The following is a 17,088-nucleotide window of genomic DNA, read 5'->3' as shown; positions in this document are numbered from 1 at the left end:
TTTATGTTTTTTTTAATTTTATTACTTCAACCTTAATGTACAGATCAGATTACAAACCTGTTTAATTTTTGTTTCAAAGAAATTAATATATATGCATTAATTTACAAGAGAGAACATTACTTACAACTGACAATTAACTATTCTTTAGAAACAAACATACTATGTACACCGTAGTGTTTGAACAAGTAATGTAAATGTCACAAAATATATGACCTGTGGTATTCCACATCTAAACTCCTCAGTGAAATAAAAATGTTTTCACGTAGTTAGAAATATACAGGCAACTTTAGGATTTAGGTCACATTTTGGGAATCCCAGAAGCACATGGATTAAGCTTCCTTTTTCTTGATAATCAGAGGTCCCACGTTGTCCCCAGTTTCATCATTGTGTTTTGTGTGAGATCCATCACAAAATGGAAACTTGAAGGGAAAAACACAAAAAACAAAAGAACACACACTTAGATAAAATGACATGGTAAAAAAAAAAAAAAAAAAAAATCAATGCAATTCTGACAGTTTTCAAAAAACAAACATAAAATCTCAAATTGACATATAAAAGCTAGAATCCTATACATTAACATGGATCATACTGGTAGAATAACAAAATGTTTTATAGATTTTCCTATTAGAGTTGACTCCAATTAAGGTACAATACTCAAATCTTTAAAATAAAAAAGACAGAAAGAAGAAATGAATGGGAGGAATGACTGCTGACCTGTTACCCTTTTTGACTACCTCTTTCCACAAAAGGTCTGGTTTTCAGGATAGCCACAATGAATATTTATGGATACATATTTGCATGCATTTGGTCACCTTGAATACTAGATCTGGTCAGATTAGTTAAGGAATAGATTTTGGAACAATTGGTATAAGAACACACTTTAATATATTTTTACTGCTGTGCTAAATTGTTTACACCTTTTTATTGTGAAGCTGCAATTAATCTCTTATTTGCTATTTCTAATATGCTGTAAATTGCTTTGTGTTTATTTCATATTCAACAAGGCAGATAATAAATCCAAGTAATAAATAAATGAATAAATTCTGCAAAGGAGGCAAACTGAAAAAAAAAAGTGGAACACCATAGGGCAGACTTGTTCTAACTGCACAGCTGATTCACAGCTATACTCAGGGAAACTGATCATGCACAATAAAACAAAATGGCACAATCAGTCCTGACCTACTGAGAAGCAACTAAATGACAGTAATTGCAAACTATTATAGAAGTAGTGAAGCAGATCTCTTTAAAAATAACTTACTAAACAAAATGGATAAAATACTATATCATTGATTGCTTATTTTAATTTCACAATCACATTCCCTTGAAACTATAACAAATGGCCAGCTGCTTTAGTTGGAGCTCAGCAGAAAAGAACATTTTAAGTGTGTTAACCAGATAGCTTTCCACAAAATGACGCATATGAAGACAATAAGGAAATTACTATAAATACATTTAAAGAGACAGCAACGGTTTTTTAAATATACAAAATCTCTAACATATATTGCACAGTTTTCAGCTGTTATATTCTGCAAAAACTGTATAAATATAAATATGACTTGCTAAACCAAGACTGCAGATAGACATCCAAATGCACTGATTAAATTCTTAGTTCATCAGTAAACTGGTCATATTTGGACTTGGGGAAGAATTTCTTTCCTCTGTGTTTCAGAAATAGCTACATATGCACAGAAATGTTTCACCTCCTGTTGGATTACCATAGACCTTCTAGACAATTGAAAGAAGACTGGATTGCATGAGTCTCTCTCTTTTTTTTTTTTTTTAACCCATGTAACTATGTAAATTATTACATGATATATGGCGTGGTTGCCTAGGCATCTAAAATTTAGCTACTGTTTAATTGGTGTCATCTTCTCCAAACAAATTTATGTATCCTCCAGTCACCTATGTATTGGTTTGATGTTTCAGTATTCCAATTACTTATCTGTTCATGCATGCGCTTTGTTTAAATTAAAAAAAACTAAAAAAAAAAACCCCAACAAAAAAACAAAACAGTTTAAGGCCACTGTGTAAAGGAAAGGTTCCTGCAGGCCTCCTCATTCCCTGGGGGATGCCTTACAAACAAGGAATTATCCTCCTCCGAAAAGCACTGCCCCTTCCTTCATGCTCAGTTCAGATTCACCTGCAGATCACTCCTCTTCCCCAGAGTATAGAGTGGTTGAAGCTGCCAGTTACACCTTGGCCCAGAGGGAATCTCTTGGGCATTTAGGAACTCTGCTCTTTTCTATCATCTGTTCCAGGGATCTTCACTTTACAACTGAACAAGACAGTGCAGAAGGCCTGGCATCTTACAAGCACCAACTCCAGAACAAGTCCCATGGGGTGGGTTCCCATGGGACCCCTTGTCAGGTCCAGTCCGAGGACCCTGGTTGCCCAATTTTGCTTGTAGTTCCTTCCTCTGGATCCTTCTTCAATGGGATACTGCTGGGCCTAGCTGTACCCAAGGGCAGTTGGGGTCAAGATAACTACTAGCTCAACCCCCTCCCCTTTACTCTAGTGTAGAAGGGTCATCGTTGGGCCTATAGGGGAAAGCCGGACCAAGACCCTAACATGTGCTAGGCCGTCAACAATGCTGGAGCTTTTCTTCGAGCCGCCAACCAAGCATCTACAGCCATACGACCTTGCTTCTCATCTCTCCCCTATTTTTATTTTATTCAAATTAATTTTTATAGAGTGAGAAAAATAATATACAGTGAAACAAGTTTTGACAGGTCAATATGAAAAATCTCAATTTCATTTCAACAACTGAAACAAAACAGCATTGTAACTCACCAAATTTTCATGAACAGCCCCCTGAGCTGGATCGCTTGTGAGCAGACTGCTGACTCACCTAAGACACACTGAAATCACTGACTTCTAGGGATTCACACTCCTCCCTACCCAGTTCCCCCGGTGTTCACCACCTCCAGGGGAACTCCTACAGCCGGCTAGTCACAGTTCTGTAGCCTACCATGGTTCCCTGCTCACATACCTTGCCTTCGTATTTTTTTTTTTGTTTTATTCCTCCCACACAGAGGGACCAGGTAGAGGAGGGCAGAAAAAAGAAAGAATGAGTTCCCTATATATAAAGAAATACATTTTTAATAGGCCCCAACGATCCACAATCAGCAGAAATGCCTCGGCTAACTACACCCACCCTCCTGGGTCGAGACTCTCCCTACTGAGAAAAATCTGCTCTTACATTGTCTTTTCTTGCAATGTGAGACACCAAGATCATCTGCAACTGACCTTCCACCCATTCCATCAGCTGGTTTATTTCCTGCGACACTTGCTGGCTCTTGGCTCCTCCCTGGTGATTGATATAGGCCACTGTCGTTACGTTGTCAGACATCACGTGAACCGCTCGATTCCTCAGCCTGTGGCTGAACTGCAAGAATGCCAGCCCAACCGCATAATCCTGAGACTGTGGGTTCCCACGAGATAGAGAGCACTGAAGAGGACGCATATGCGCCCTTTCCCACGGCACTACTTCCAGGGTAGCTGCCATCAAGCTGAGTACCCGTAGGTAGGACAACACTGTTGGGCATATTGTGTTCATCAACTGACGCACTTGAGACATCAATCTTGGGATCCGAATTTCTGGAATTGGATCCCCAGATATTCCACCAACTGGGATGGTTGAAGATTGCTCTTGGTCAATTTCACCACCCAACCAAGCTCCTGCAATAAGGAGATCACCTCGTGTGTCACCAGGTGGCTCTCATCCTGAAACTTGGCTTGAATCAACCAGTCGTCCAAATATGGGTGCACCAGGATTCCTCCTTTTCGCAAGGCAACCACTACCACCATCATTATCTTTGAAAATGTTCTGGGAGCGGTGGTTAGACCAAAAGGCAGCGCCTAAGACTGATAATGGTACCCCAAACACCGCAAAGCGTAGAAAGCGTTGATGTTCCAATCAGATGGAAATATGAAGGTAAGCCTCTGCACCACCATTATTACAGAGCGTTAAGGTTTCCATTCGAAAATGAGTCACCTTTAAACAGTTGATCCTCTGAGATTCAAGATGGGACGAAAGGAGCCCTCCTTCTTGGGCATAACAAAATAAATGGAATATCGCCCATAATTTCTTGAGGTGTGGGCACAACCACAGCTCTCAGTCTGAGGAGCCTTTGAAGTGTGAACTCCACTGCTGCGTCTTCTGCGGGGAGTGGCAAGGGAACACCATGAACACATCCCAAGGAATACTGTGAAATTCCAGTGCATTGCCTTCGAGTTTCATCTCCAGGACCCACCAGTCCAACATGATCTCGACCCACCTCCAATAAAAGAGAGAGACGTCCCCCTATTTCCTGTTCCGGAAGGTTGGTCGGCAGACATTCATTGGAAAGCTCGGGAAGGTCTACCACCTGAGCCTGCTCCTCTCGGCTGCCAGGGACAAAAAGGACTGAGACTTACCAAAAGGCGGGATCCGCTGAAAGGTCTTCTATCTGTAGGGACGAAAATGCCTGGAACCCTGGAAATGACCCCTCATTCCAAAGGGGCTCTGTAACTGTTTCTTATCCTCTGGCAATTGAGGCACTGGAGACTCACTACACATACTGGCCGGTTTCTCGCTCTCAAACAAGAATGAGCCTTTAAAGGGCATCTTGGTAAGATTGGTCAGCTGACACAGCTTCCAAAGCCAATTTCACAACCAGAGTTGACGGCTGGCTGCTATTACCAAAGCCACTCCTCTGGCCGAGGTCCGGACCAAATCACAGCCTGCGTCTACTAAAAACAAACAATGGCAGCAGGCTCCATAACTGCTCTGGATTCCCTCCAGACTCATTTACCTTCTATGAGAGAAGCAGACAAGATCTTGCCACTAGGGCACAAAAAGAGGCAATCTGTAAATTCATCGCCAGTGCCTCAAAGGCTTGCTTAAGAATAGCCTCAATCTTTCTATCATGTACATCCTTCAAGGCCACTCCTCCCTGTACAGGGATAGTCATTCGCTTAGACACAGCACATACCTAAGAATCCACTTTGGGAAAATGCAAACACTCTCTCACAGCTGGATCCAGGGGGTAGAGGCCTTCCAATGTCCAACCCCCTTTAAAATTTGCCTCTGGGGCATCCAATTCCAGATTAATCAATTCCTGGCTGGCATCCATCACCGGGAAAAAACAAGAGGCTTTATGTAAGGAAACCAAAATAGGATTCTTCTTCGGCTCTTCCATAGCATCCAAACCAGAAACACCCAGCTGTTTCAAGATCTGGGAAATTAAGATCAGCAGTTCATCTCTATGAAAGAACAGCAACATAGTTCAATATGGTTCCAGCCCTGGTGGAATTTCCCCATCTTCCAGGGAATCAAGATCGACCTCATCATCAGTGTCATCCAGATCCCTGTCGGGAACACTTGCAGGGAGTCGAGGCGAGCCCCGGCGCATAAGTATAGGACTGGAAGAGGAAAGAGCCACTGGCTGAGGGTCTGAATGGACAGAAATGGGGGAAGCCGAGGACTGCACCTAAAAAAGGCTTTTAAGGCTTGAAAAAATTACACCCAAGAAAAAATAGCCGGGTCCAGACCAAGCCCAGAAGAAACTGGAGCTTGTCCCACAGAACTGCCCTTGTCAGCGAAGGAGCCAGTCAAGAGAGAACCAAGATCTGGCGTCCCCCCAGTCAAGGCCGTGACCAACCCTTCATCATAATGGAAAGAGCCAGGCTTAGCAAAATGCAAGGAAGACAAATCTCCCTGAGCATCTGAGCAGCACTGACACAGGTTAGAAACCAGGTCAGGCTGAGAAGCCCTAATATAACAGGCAACACAAATAGGAAGACACTTAAGCGTCTTGCTTACCGGCGCCACCACTGCAGTATTTTATTTATTTATTTAAATTAATTTATATACCGGAGGTTCCTGTATAATATACATATCACCCCGGTTCACAAAGAACAGTAACTATCGCTACAAATAGCGGTTTACATAGAACAGAATAAAAGAAGTTTTACATTGAACAAAAACAAAGTAATAAGTTTTACATTGAAGTCAGCATGTGTAAATTTCTGATTAACAAAGGAAGAAAAAAATAGATCTGAATAACTCGTTGTGGGCTTGAAAAGACTTTTCTTCGTGTTCTTGGCTCAGTAATCATGCATCGGAACAGCTCACGCTCAAAAATGTAATGTGCTCAAAAAATAAGCGCCTAGAAGAAAGCATGGGAAGGCACGGCACACGCATAACTTGTGTACCAAGTTAAGCACGTAAAAACATTTGTGCACGTAAAAAGCAAACGTACGTGTGTGCACACCGATGGCCTATAGAGGACAGCAGAATACGCACAAGAGATTGCGAAAATGGCCACCGTGGCCTACCACATGGCGTGCAAGAAAAAAGCCTAAGTGCAGGGCCTAGCCCACCGGGGGCCACTCAACCCATCAGGCTGCCCAGTTCCCAACTCCAATGGGAGCAGGAATGAATGTCAGCATGGCGTGGCAAGAATGGAGACCAGAGGAAGTCCTAAACGCCTCTAATTGTCTCTGATTCAGGTAAAACTTTTTTTTTTTTTTTTTAAACCTTACCTGAGCTCAGCACTTACCGGCTGAGTACAGAGATGGTCTCCAGCTGCAGGGGAAGAGGGCATCTGCCATCTCCGCTGCACTCGACCTCCTGCACCCACTGCCTTTTTAGCTGAACTAGCAGCTACGTCAACACTGGGAAACCCAGCTACCAGACCAAGGCACAGCTCTGAGGGATTATGAAATTGCCTCAGGAATTCTCAACTGGGGGAGGGACCTTTAGGAATCACCATAGGACAGCAGGGCTTTCTTTTACTGAACTTAGAATTTCAAATTTCTTCTTTCAAAAAGCTCATAGCAATCCCCATAGGGAGATGCACATCCACCATCTGCTGGAGATGGAGAATACTGGCAGGCTGGGATCACTGCAGAGTTGTATGTACTGTGACATCAGCTTGCTCCATCTGCTGGCAGGGAAGCAGGACCAGTGGGTTTATGAGGCCATCTGTCTACATGCTAGGAAAAGAAGTTTTATTCCCAAGTCAGGACTTTGCTAGCCAGCACTGGGAATGCTGTGGAAGCAGCGTTTACCGCATCTGGATGGAGGACGAAGGGATCTCAGACACTGCTCAGCAACAATACCTAGTGGCCAGGTTTAAACTCCTTGTTACCACATTCCAGAGCGAGCAGCAGTTTGTGATTGCTACAATGGCTGGGCTAAGTTGTATGAGGTTATAAAAATAGGGAAAAAACTATGGATAATTGCAAATGAAGCCTCATGGCTCCATATCCAAAAAAGGCAGATTCCAATTCATATGGAAGTCCAAAGGAGACTGAGGAAACTACCAGGCCAAACAAACAAAGTTAACTCTGAGCTATGGAGATAATCCTTGAGGACAAGAAGTTGTGAAAACAGAGCTGATTTCCTTTTAAGAAGGTATTGAGGCTCTGAATCAGACAGGGTTGGAGTCATTTTTTATTTTGGCGGAGGATGTATATAGAGGATAGGCCATATGGATTCAGAGTTTTCACCCAGACACAGACTAGTTTGAAGGCCACAGGTGAATCTCTGAGTGAACTATTTACTGTCTTACACTGTGATACATTTATGAACAGGCAAGAGTCTTGTTTATTTAGTTATTCCACTAAGTCGATGATGAGAAAGCTAGCAATTACCTTATACTAAAGCCTGAGAGAGAGAGAATGAAGGCCACACAGCTGTGTCTGAAATCTGATAAGAACTCAGAGGGAGGGAATGCCACTGCTTTCGCAAGTGTTTGTAGTGTATAAGGAGAGACAGCGAGAAAGAAAGGGTAGAGAGAACCCAGGACATGATGGTATGGCTGATCCTTTGGAAATGTAAGCTTTTTATATCTATATAGCAATTGTTATTATCTATCATTACTTTTTCTATATGATCTGATTTTATTTGTTCTATCCTCCTATTGCTCAAATTAACTTACTTTCTTACCTGCAACTGTGATGTACTGAATCAAAGTTTGTGTGTGGCTATTTGTATGGGGGGATAAGCTTCTGAGTTCAAGCCCCCAGGTATAATTCCAGTAATTGTGTGTGTTTACATGAGATTAGCCCCCCAGGTTCGAACCCCTGGGCAGGATACCAGTGTGCACAGTCTGAACCCGTAACAGACTGTCATCTAAAAACAGAATTATTTCAACATATTACCTATATGCATGGATTTATAGCTGATTTTTTTAGGCTGTCTAGGAGAAAATCAGAATTACAAATCTATTCATACAATGGGATAAAACCAGAACTTGATCAACCTGTTTGCTTTATTTGGGATGAGGTGGCAATCCTAATCTCATCTTCTCAGATACTACCAAAAGTAAAAGGTCCTGTAATAGTTCTGAGTTTGAATTAAAAGAATTTCTAATTATTCTCTCAAAGAATATGTAAACAGAAAAACCATACTGAGGCAAGACAATCACAGTGATCAGATATGGTAATATCGATTCAATGTACCATCTATATGTCATCTCAGGGACAGTTTAAATAATGTGTGAGTTGGATAAAATATGAAAATCTTTCCAGTATCTTACCTTCTGAGATCTCCAACAGCGGCAGTACACTGCTTTGTCTCCCAAGTCTTCTATATCAAATGCATGAACCACCTTGGGGTTATCCTTTTGGATCTGGAGGTTCACCAAGGACTTGGAGCGCTTGCCTTTGCAGATATATGATCTGTAAGCTAAATAACCAACAGCAGCTGCTCCAGCAGTCACTGAGATTGCAACCAACCACTCAACTGCAGAAAGAAAAAGAAAAAGGCAATCAACTAATTTATACTTAATTTGAATACTTAGATAATGTATGTTGTTATAAGCATAAGAATAAATTTAACTATATGCTGATCGTAAAATGATTGAGAAAAACTGTAGTCCATTAGCAAGATTTCTCTAAAATGTTTTCCAGAATAAAAATGTTTTAATTTACTTTGTTAATTTCTTTTTATATGTACAGTGGCAAAATGAAGGTGTGTTTTGCTTTGTATGGACAAGATGAGAGGGAGAACCACATTAACAAACTAGCAAAGTGCTGATGGTTCAACTTTTTGGTTTTCACTTTTCTCCTCAATGTTATTAGGGGAGGCCACACCTTGACCAGTGGTCCCATGTACAGATCCCAGATCTACTCCAAGCTACTCCTGGCTCTTGCTACATTAGCAATTCATCCCATGAAGTAGTGTTTGGCTGTATGGGACAATGCTGGGCACCTACAAAGCGGTTTATTTTGAGAGCTAGTTTGCATTGCTTCATGACCCACCTATCCCTCTACTGGATTCTGATGCATTTTCTGCTCAGTGCACTGTTTTCCTTTTAGTTACAGGCACAGTCATAATTATTTGTCTTTTTTGGTTTACCTTTTCTGTTAGCTCATATTTGGAAAAGGAGGTAGCAATAGTTAGATGGACCCAACCTGGTTTTAAATAGAGCCACTGCTGCAATATTTTCTGTTTCTGAAAGAGGAGCTTCACCTCCACTGGAATTGTAAGAATTTTAGAAAAAAAAGTTACATTCTCATTAAAGAACTATTTTTCTAAAAATACAATTTAGAGTGATAAAACTATACATTACTAGGAACCTCTCACTTACACAAGTTACTACATGACTATAATTATATGCCCGAGGGGCTCTTTCATTCTCCAAAAAAAAAAATTAACATACCCAGTACTGACAACTTGTGACTGAAAACAAACTGGAGTGACAGAAAACTCTCTCAGACTTCCTGCTAAGAGTTGGTAACCAATTCTAAGACTATCAATCTGCAACTATAGAGGCTATATACAGATGAAAACTGGTAGTATTATTGCTCATACTATTGAAAATTGACATCCTTCATATCACCAAGTATCGCAAATCAAAACCCCAGTACCTAAGCTTTCAAATCACTTGTTCTAGCTCAAAGTGATTCCAATTACGGATACTGTAGAGAAAGCTTTACAATTAACTTCTTTATACCTGAATGTAATTAAACAGCTCTTAAATCAATTAAAACTTAGCGTTAATATTGCAAAGACTGAAATAATAGTGTTAGAAAGAAAAATGTCATCACATAAAAGTACTTTGTTTTTCTATTATGAAAATTTCCAAATTAAGTTGGCTTCATCAATTAGAGATTTAGGAATCTACATTGACCAAGAATTAACCTTCAAAAATCATATTGCAAACAAGACAAAAGAAGGATACTATAAACTGTTGATTAAAACCATTGTTAAAACTGAAAGATTTTAGAACAGTCCTGCAAGCATTAATTTTTCAATCAACTGATTATTGCAATGCTTTACTGCTCGGATTACCGCATTCAACAATCTGTCCATTACAAATTATGCAAAATTCCGCTGCGCGACTACTTACAGGTAGCAATAGAAAAGAACATATTACACCAATATTAAAAGACCTTCATTGGTTACCAATTGAATAACGTATACAGTTTAAAACCTTCTGTATTCTTCATAAAGCAATACACAAGGAGAAGGTGGAATGGCTGAATGCCGCAATACGGGTATATATACCCCAAAGAAACTTAAGATCTGCCAATAAAGGCCTATTATCTATTCCCTCTATGGTTTTGGCGAAATTGATGTCAGTGAGAGAAAGAGCTTTGTCACTTGCTGCCCCAAAACTCTGGAATAAATTACCGGTTGAGAATTGATTAGAAACAAAACATAATAACATTCAGAAAAAATGTTAAGGCATGGCTTTTTCAACAAATATTCAATGAAGGCACCAGTAACTTGTGAATCAAGCACTATATGGAGATAAGTGCTAAGAGAGGTTGAGGAAAAAATAAATAAAAAAAGGTGTTGAATGTTTTAGTATTATATGTTTTTTGTTTAGGCCTTTTATACAAACATTGTAACAAATCGATTGATTTTAGGATGTGTTTTTATACTGTCTGTATTGATTTTTATTTTATATTGTGAAACTTTGTAAACTGGTATGACGGTTTTCCTAATACCGGTATAGAAATTTTTAATAAATAAAATCGCATTTTAATTTTCTGTATCGTTTGTTTGTTTCATTCTAAGTCACTCTCGATAGAAAACAACATAAAATAGTGAATAAACTATAAATGGAAAGTTTTCCCATAGAATAGCATGACAAATGCCTTTATTTATTCTATATCTAAATGGCACCCTGCACAAGAATGACTTACAATAACCACAAGTAACAGGAACAATATAATCATGGTGACAATTAAAAATAAAGAGCCATTTAAAAAAAATGTTTTCAGTCTCATTTGAATGTATTCAGATTTAGTACTTCCTGGGTATTATGAGATAATGAATTCCAGACATAGGGAGCTAAAAAGGAGAGAAACCCTAAAAAGAGGAACAGGATTGGTAAGTACATAAAATAGTGAGCAGAAATCAGTTTGAAGTACTAAGGGAACATGTGGGGGAATGCTGACATGAAGAAAGACAGGACAGAGCAAGGACACAAAGCAAAAGGCAAAGATCTTGAAGCTATACAAATTTAACATAGAGCCAATGCAGCTAAGCAAGCAGGGCAGAGGTTGGAGAAATGCATGAAGACAGAAAAAGCAAGTTGTAGAGTTTAAATACCTGAAGTATGTGAAAAGACAAATCACGAAGCCTAGCAAATATAGCATTGCAGTACTTAAGGCAAAGTGAATTCAGCATGGATAACAAATTGACAGGCATTAAGGGTAAGAAACAAACATTTTATTAATGCATGGAAGATGTGAAGAGGTAAAAAGGAATGGAAAATGTCACCCTGCTTATTTGCTGAGCTGGAAGACTGTAGAGTTGTAATAACAGAGAAAAGCCAGGAGGAGGACAAAGGACAGAATGCTTGGTAGGAAACACATCGTTTTAGTTTTGGAGGAAATCAAGAATAAAAAAATATGGGAAGAAAGCCATATATGACAAAGAGGAACAATTACCAGAGGGGTAAGAACAGAGAAATCTGACAGAAGACAAAAGGACTACAACTGGTATGTTAGATGAAGAATAGGGAACCCAGAACCAACCCTTAAGAAGCACTGCCAGATAAGGGAGAGGGATCAAATTTGCAATGGTTCAAAATAGCAGAAAGAGGAAAATAGAAAAATAAAGAGAAAATAAAATAATAGAAAAAATACAGCTGATTAAGGGCTTAAGAGATCTGATGGCATGACAAAGTCTTTTCCAGCATGCCTCTCTGCCTGTCAAAGTTGGCAGTATTGGATGAAGAATAAGTGACCTAGACCTAGGACAGGAATTGTACTGAGTGGTTTAACTGAAGAAAAGGAGTCAGAACGCAGAAGAAATCTCAGAGCAGAAGGAATAAGATTAAGTTGAAAGGAAGTGCTGAGAACAGTGCTGACAAACATTTATCTACTGAAACTGCACACTTGAACTTTAGAGCAAAAGGCGGAGGTATTCAAGAAATTGTTCATAGTAGCAAATCTCCACAGAAATCAGACTATCCTAGAATTATCTCAAATCTTATTTTGTACCATGGGAAAAATAATGTAGCAGCTCAAATAAGTCCAAGCATTTCTCCAATTAATCAGCTCAAGCATTTCGTAGAACTTTGACATAAATGATTAACTTACACGGTCATCAGGCTGAAATAATAATTAAGCAGGTGTCCACTAAACCAGGATATTTTCTGCTATTAAATTACTAAATGCTATGTCAGAAAATAAATGTTTTGGGTAAAATTAATACATTTAAAACGTATTTCTGCTCCGTTTGTGGTGCCTACATGTTTTCAGATAAAAAAAACGGAGCCATAACTGTAATTGGGTTTTTAGGGGCTACAATAACTAATCAGAATATATTCGGTCCCCAAGCGCCCAAGGGCCGTTTGCCCTGAGCCAGCGGCGCGATCCGCGAGTTCCACAAAAGCTTTAAAAAAAAGTAAAAGACGAAGTAAGGGTAAAGGCCGAGGGTGGGAGAAAGGAGGAGATCTAGTGCTCAGATGGATGGAGCAGCAGTGAAGGCAGGAAGAGATTCGGTAGCGAAGGTCGATGGGGCAGAGGTGAAGAATGAGGGGTACAGCGGCCAAGGCCATCACAGAAGAGAGCCTTCGGCCGGTCTCATCCTCCCTCAGTAACACCACCAGTTTCGGAGTTGAAGCACTCAATAATTCGGTACTCTCAACAGCCTCCAATTCTGCGCTGGGCAGCAGGACGATATAAGCGGGCTGCAGTTACCCCCTACCTCTAACCCCGAAGAGTTTAGTCATCCTCACAGCTTCCCGTCCAGCAGCAGCGCGCCGCTTCCCACTGGAACGTCTGAAGGGCACTAAAAGCGCAGGCCTGAGTGACGCCGAACGTCACAAGCATGCGACAAAAAGCCGGCGGCAGATAATGATGTCTTCCCGCTTAGTTGTACTGGTGCGTGCAGACGTAGGCGACACGAAGATACTGAAAGTAGGAAGATGATGCGAGTGGGCGGAGCAGGCTCTGAATCAAGAAGTTAAGTGTTTTGTTGAGGTATCAAAGCAAAGGTGTATGTACTAAGCATTTTTCCTATAAACGCAAAATGGGCAACCTTGTAGGCTTATAATTAGAAGAACAAAAATAAGGGCCAGACAAATGCTAACGGGAAGAACATTAGTAATAGAGGAGTGAAATACACAGACAGTGATCCTTCAAATTTGCTGACAGTTTTGTATATCTTACATATTTTTCATAGGTGGAACTTTTATGGAGCTCAGGCACTGCTGGTCTTTCTTTTTTTTTTTTTTTTTTTTAATTGGCAAGTGTGCTGAAGAAGGGGGTTAAATCTGTAAACCATTGAATATCTTCGGTGGTAATATGGGAATATTTATTAAAATATTTATCATCTGCCTATATTGGATCAACCGTGTTAAGTGACTTACATATTAACATTAGTAAAATGAACAAACAATTGTACAGATTTATATCTTAGCTAATTGCAACTACAGATAATTCACTGAAGATCTGAAGGCCTCTTGATACAAAAAACTTTAAGATGTTTACAAAAAGTAATATCCTCAAAGAATCAAGAACATTCCAAAATGCAGGGCCTGCAGAGAAAAATGCTCAATGCCTGGTAACCGGACCACCTTGATAGAGGGTTATAATAAAGTCTAAAATGCCTATGAGTAGGCAAAGACTACAGTTATCTATGTGCAATTTTAGTAAATTAGGCATTTTCGTTTACATTTTCCTTTTTTGCCTTAGAACAATGTGCAGTGTCACTGAGGGCTTAGAATTCTTGAATAAGTTTCATCTGTAATATTTAAACCAGAAAACTATGAGAACCCAAAAGATCCAGGTTTCCATGGGTTTTTTTTGGTAAAACAGTGAAAATTATTCATAATCTTTATGAAAAGCTTCCAGATTTCCAGGATCCTAGAAGATACAAAGGGAATTTAAATGACAGGGAATGCCAGCCCATAAAATAATTGTGCAAGCATGGCCGCCCACTTGCTGCACAGGGAGAGCTCTGGAGTCCAGTTCCAAACTGTTAACATAGGCCAGCATTCATATCAGGCTCCAGATACATCTTATTAATTCTAAACCAGTATTCTGATGGAATTTCCAGAAGGCTAACTGGTTGGCTTTCCAATCCAAAATAGAAGTTACACTATGAACAACAGACCCAATGCTTACAAATTCTCATTTCTATTATAAAATCAGTATCTAAAATAATTCTCAGAGTACACCTTGCGCAGGCAATTAGAAAGCCAGCAACTCCGGAAAGAATTTACAAAAACAGGTAATGAAGATATAGCCAAGGTCTTACAGGAATTGTTAAATTCCAACAGAAGACAATGATGGTGAGAAACAGTGGAAAAGATCCAGCCTTAAAACATGGAATTATCATTTTGGTACAAACAAGCAATAAAAAGGACATCAAAAAAGATTGCAAATCAAATCAGTTTACACCTTCTTCCTTGCACAAAAGCTTATGATAAATGAATTATATGAGCAGGTACAACTTACTCCAACACTGAACAAGCTTTCTGGAAACTCTATAAACTCCTACCTGTATGCCAAGCAAGAAATTGTAAGAAATTGTTTTGAAGAATAATAAAGCCAAAAAATCTGCTTACAATGATAACATTTACCCTGAGTTATTTAAAAATGTGGGCCCTATCAGACAAGAATGGTTGGCTGCTCTATTCACTTCGGTTCACCAAGTGATATAATTCCTAAGGCCAGGCAAGGAGCAAGCGTTATAGCCTTGCTGAAGCCTACAGGCCTATTTTGTTCATGTTGGCAATATATAAATTGATGGAGCACACATTAATGGCACATATTTGTCTGACACTTCAGAAACATTTACCTATTGAGCAAGATTTAACAAGCAAGAAGAGGTTCTCTCTTACAAAGTACACAGAATTTGAGTTTCAACATCTGCAAAAAATTGGGGCTTTTATGTCAAGTTTTCCGCTGGGTTTATCTGCATATGAGTTCAGGTAGAAAACTTATACATGTGAAATTGGGAATTTCAGCACATCTTAGTACATTGGCTTCTGGGTCCACAAGTTAGATCCTAATGTAGAATCTCTTTGAGCTGGAAAATGATTTCAATAAATGGGGATTATAACCTTCAAAAATGACTGTCTCATTCCACCATCTCAACAATCAAGAGGCTGATGCCCAACTGAAAGTTTCCTTCTATAGGAACAGGACCAAGAAAAATAAATGCTTCAAATATATGAGTGTAACACTGGATAGAAGCTTAACTTTTTTATTTTATTTTGTATGTATTTATTTATTTATATTCCGCTTTTCACACTTTTTTCAGCATTTCAAAGCGGGATTACATTCAGGTACTGTAGGTATTTCCCTATCTCCAGAGGGCTTACAATCTAGCCAAAAAATGAAGACCAGGGTAGCATTTATATGAAAACTGGTTCAATATGGGTAGTTGATGCTGAGTCCCTTTCAGCAGTTGCATTTGCTCTAATGTACTCTAGTGCTGAGTACTGTGCACTAGTTTTAGTATCGAGCAGTCATGGTAAGAAATTAAATGTCCAGGTTAATTATACAAAAGTAAAGGTGAAATACAAACAAAAAAATCCATAAGGTGATAAACCTTTTTATTGGACTAACAATACATTTCTTGACTAGCTTTCGAGAGCTAATGCTTTCTTCTTCAGGTCAGAATGTAAATGAGCAAAAGATGATAGATTAATTATATTCAAACCATAATGAATACATTGAAATGCACTTCAAAAGAGTGAGTACCTATCCTGGTTAACATCATTCCTGCCTATCTCTGCCAAGAAAACACAACATTAAAACAACTCAAGATAATTTGGGAATACCTAAAACTTCTATTACATCAAAATCTATTCAGTCCTCCTCGATACTGTGTCAGGTCCTGTAACCCAATTTGAGTGTACATGAAACTCCTAGAAGTGAGCAGTCCCATTGCTGAACATTAGCATGCACTGATTTTCCTAATGAGGATCCTACAAAAGTTCCATATAATTTCATCCTTCCAAGACTATTTGATGCTAGAACTTCAGCTGGATATTGTGCTTATCTCCTCCAGAAGTAGAAATTCAAAGATAATCCAAAGTATAATTATGGCCACCCAAATTGAGAATGGATGACAGTGCATTTCAATGCTGCAGATTTTTTATTAAATGATAATGAAATCCTTACAAACTAAAATCTATAGTTTAAATAAATAATTTTGAAACCTTCAAAGGGTTTTTAGTAGTTTAATTAATTTTTCCATTTGTTTTTCATATCCCCCTTTGCCTTCCATTGTTTCCAGATATCCCTCTTAAATTTCTTCCTGATAAACTTGGCCCCTTTTCCCATGTCTGTCTACATTTTACTCCTGAGGAAATTCTGTGCACAGTATTTAAAATTCTGCAGACTTTATTTGTTCAGATAAGTTTCCTTATCGTCCATGCCAGACCAGTACAGACAAGTGGGATATGCTCTCCAGCCAGCAAATGGAGGCAGAGACAAAAGCTTAAAGCTAATTTCACTCCCCCCTGTAAAGGTCTGGTGCTGCCCTTAGCTCTTCAGTATTTGTCTCTGCCTCAACAGATGTGCAGACATGTGAACTGGTGCTGCAGCTGTGAGTAGGCCATGCTCGGGAAAGACTTAGACCCAGATTCCAAGTGGAGCATAAGCCACATCCTGGGGTATGCCATC

General features: G+C 39.4%; 1 protein-coding gene across 1 annotated transcript; it reads right to left on the bottom strand.

Annotated features, from left to right (window-relative positions):
* Positions 1-256: 256 nt before the first annotated feature.
* Positions 257-13,325, bottom strand: CISD1 (CDGSH iron sulfur domain 1). The gene is made up of 3 exons (XM_029609775.1): positions 13,157-13,325; positions 8,526-8,731; positions 257-419 (listed from the first exon to the last, which is right to left on the bottom strand). Exons 1-3 carry the CDS (start codon positions 13,179-13,181, stop codon positions 330-332), a joined length of 321 nt encoding a protein of 106 aa, XP_029465635.1. The 5' UTR covers positions 13,182-13,325; the 3' UTR covers positions 257-329.
* Positions 13,326-17,088: the final 3,763 nt, after the last annotated feature.

This window comes from Rhinatrema bivittatum, chromosome 7, assembly GCF_901001135.1.
Source record: "Rhinatrema bivittatum chromosome 7, aRhiBiv1.1, whole genome shotgun sequence".
Classification (NCBI taxonomy): Eukaryota; Metazoa; Chordata; class Amphibia; order Gymnophiona; family Rhinatrematidae; genus Rhinatrema; species Rhinatrema bivittatum.
Note: the sequence above shows the minus strand (reverse complement) of the source record. Positions and strands in the feature narration are given on the sequence as shown.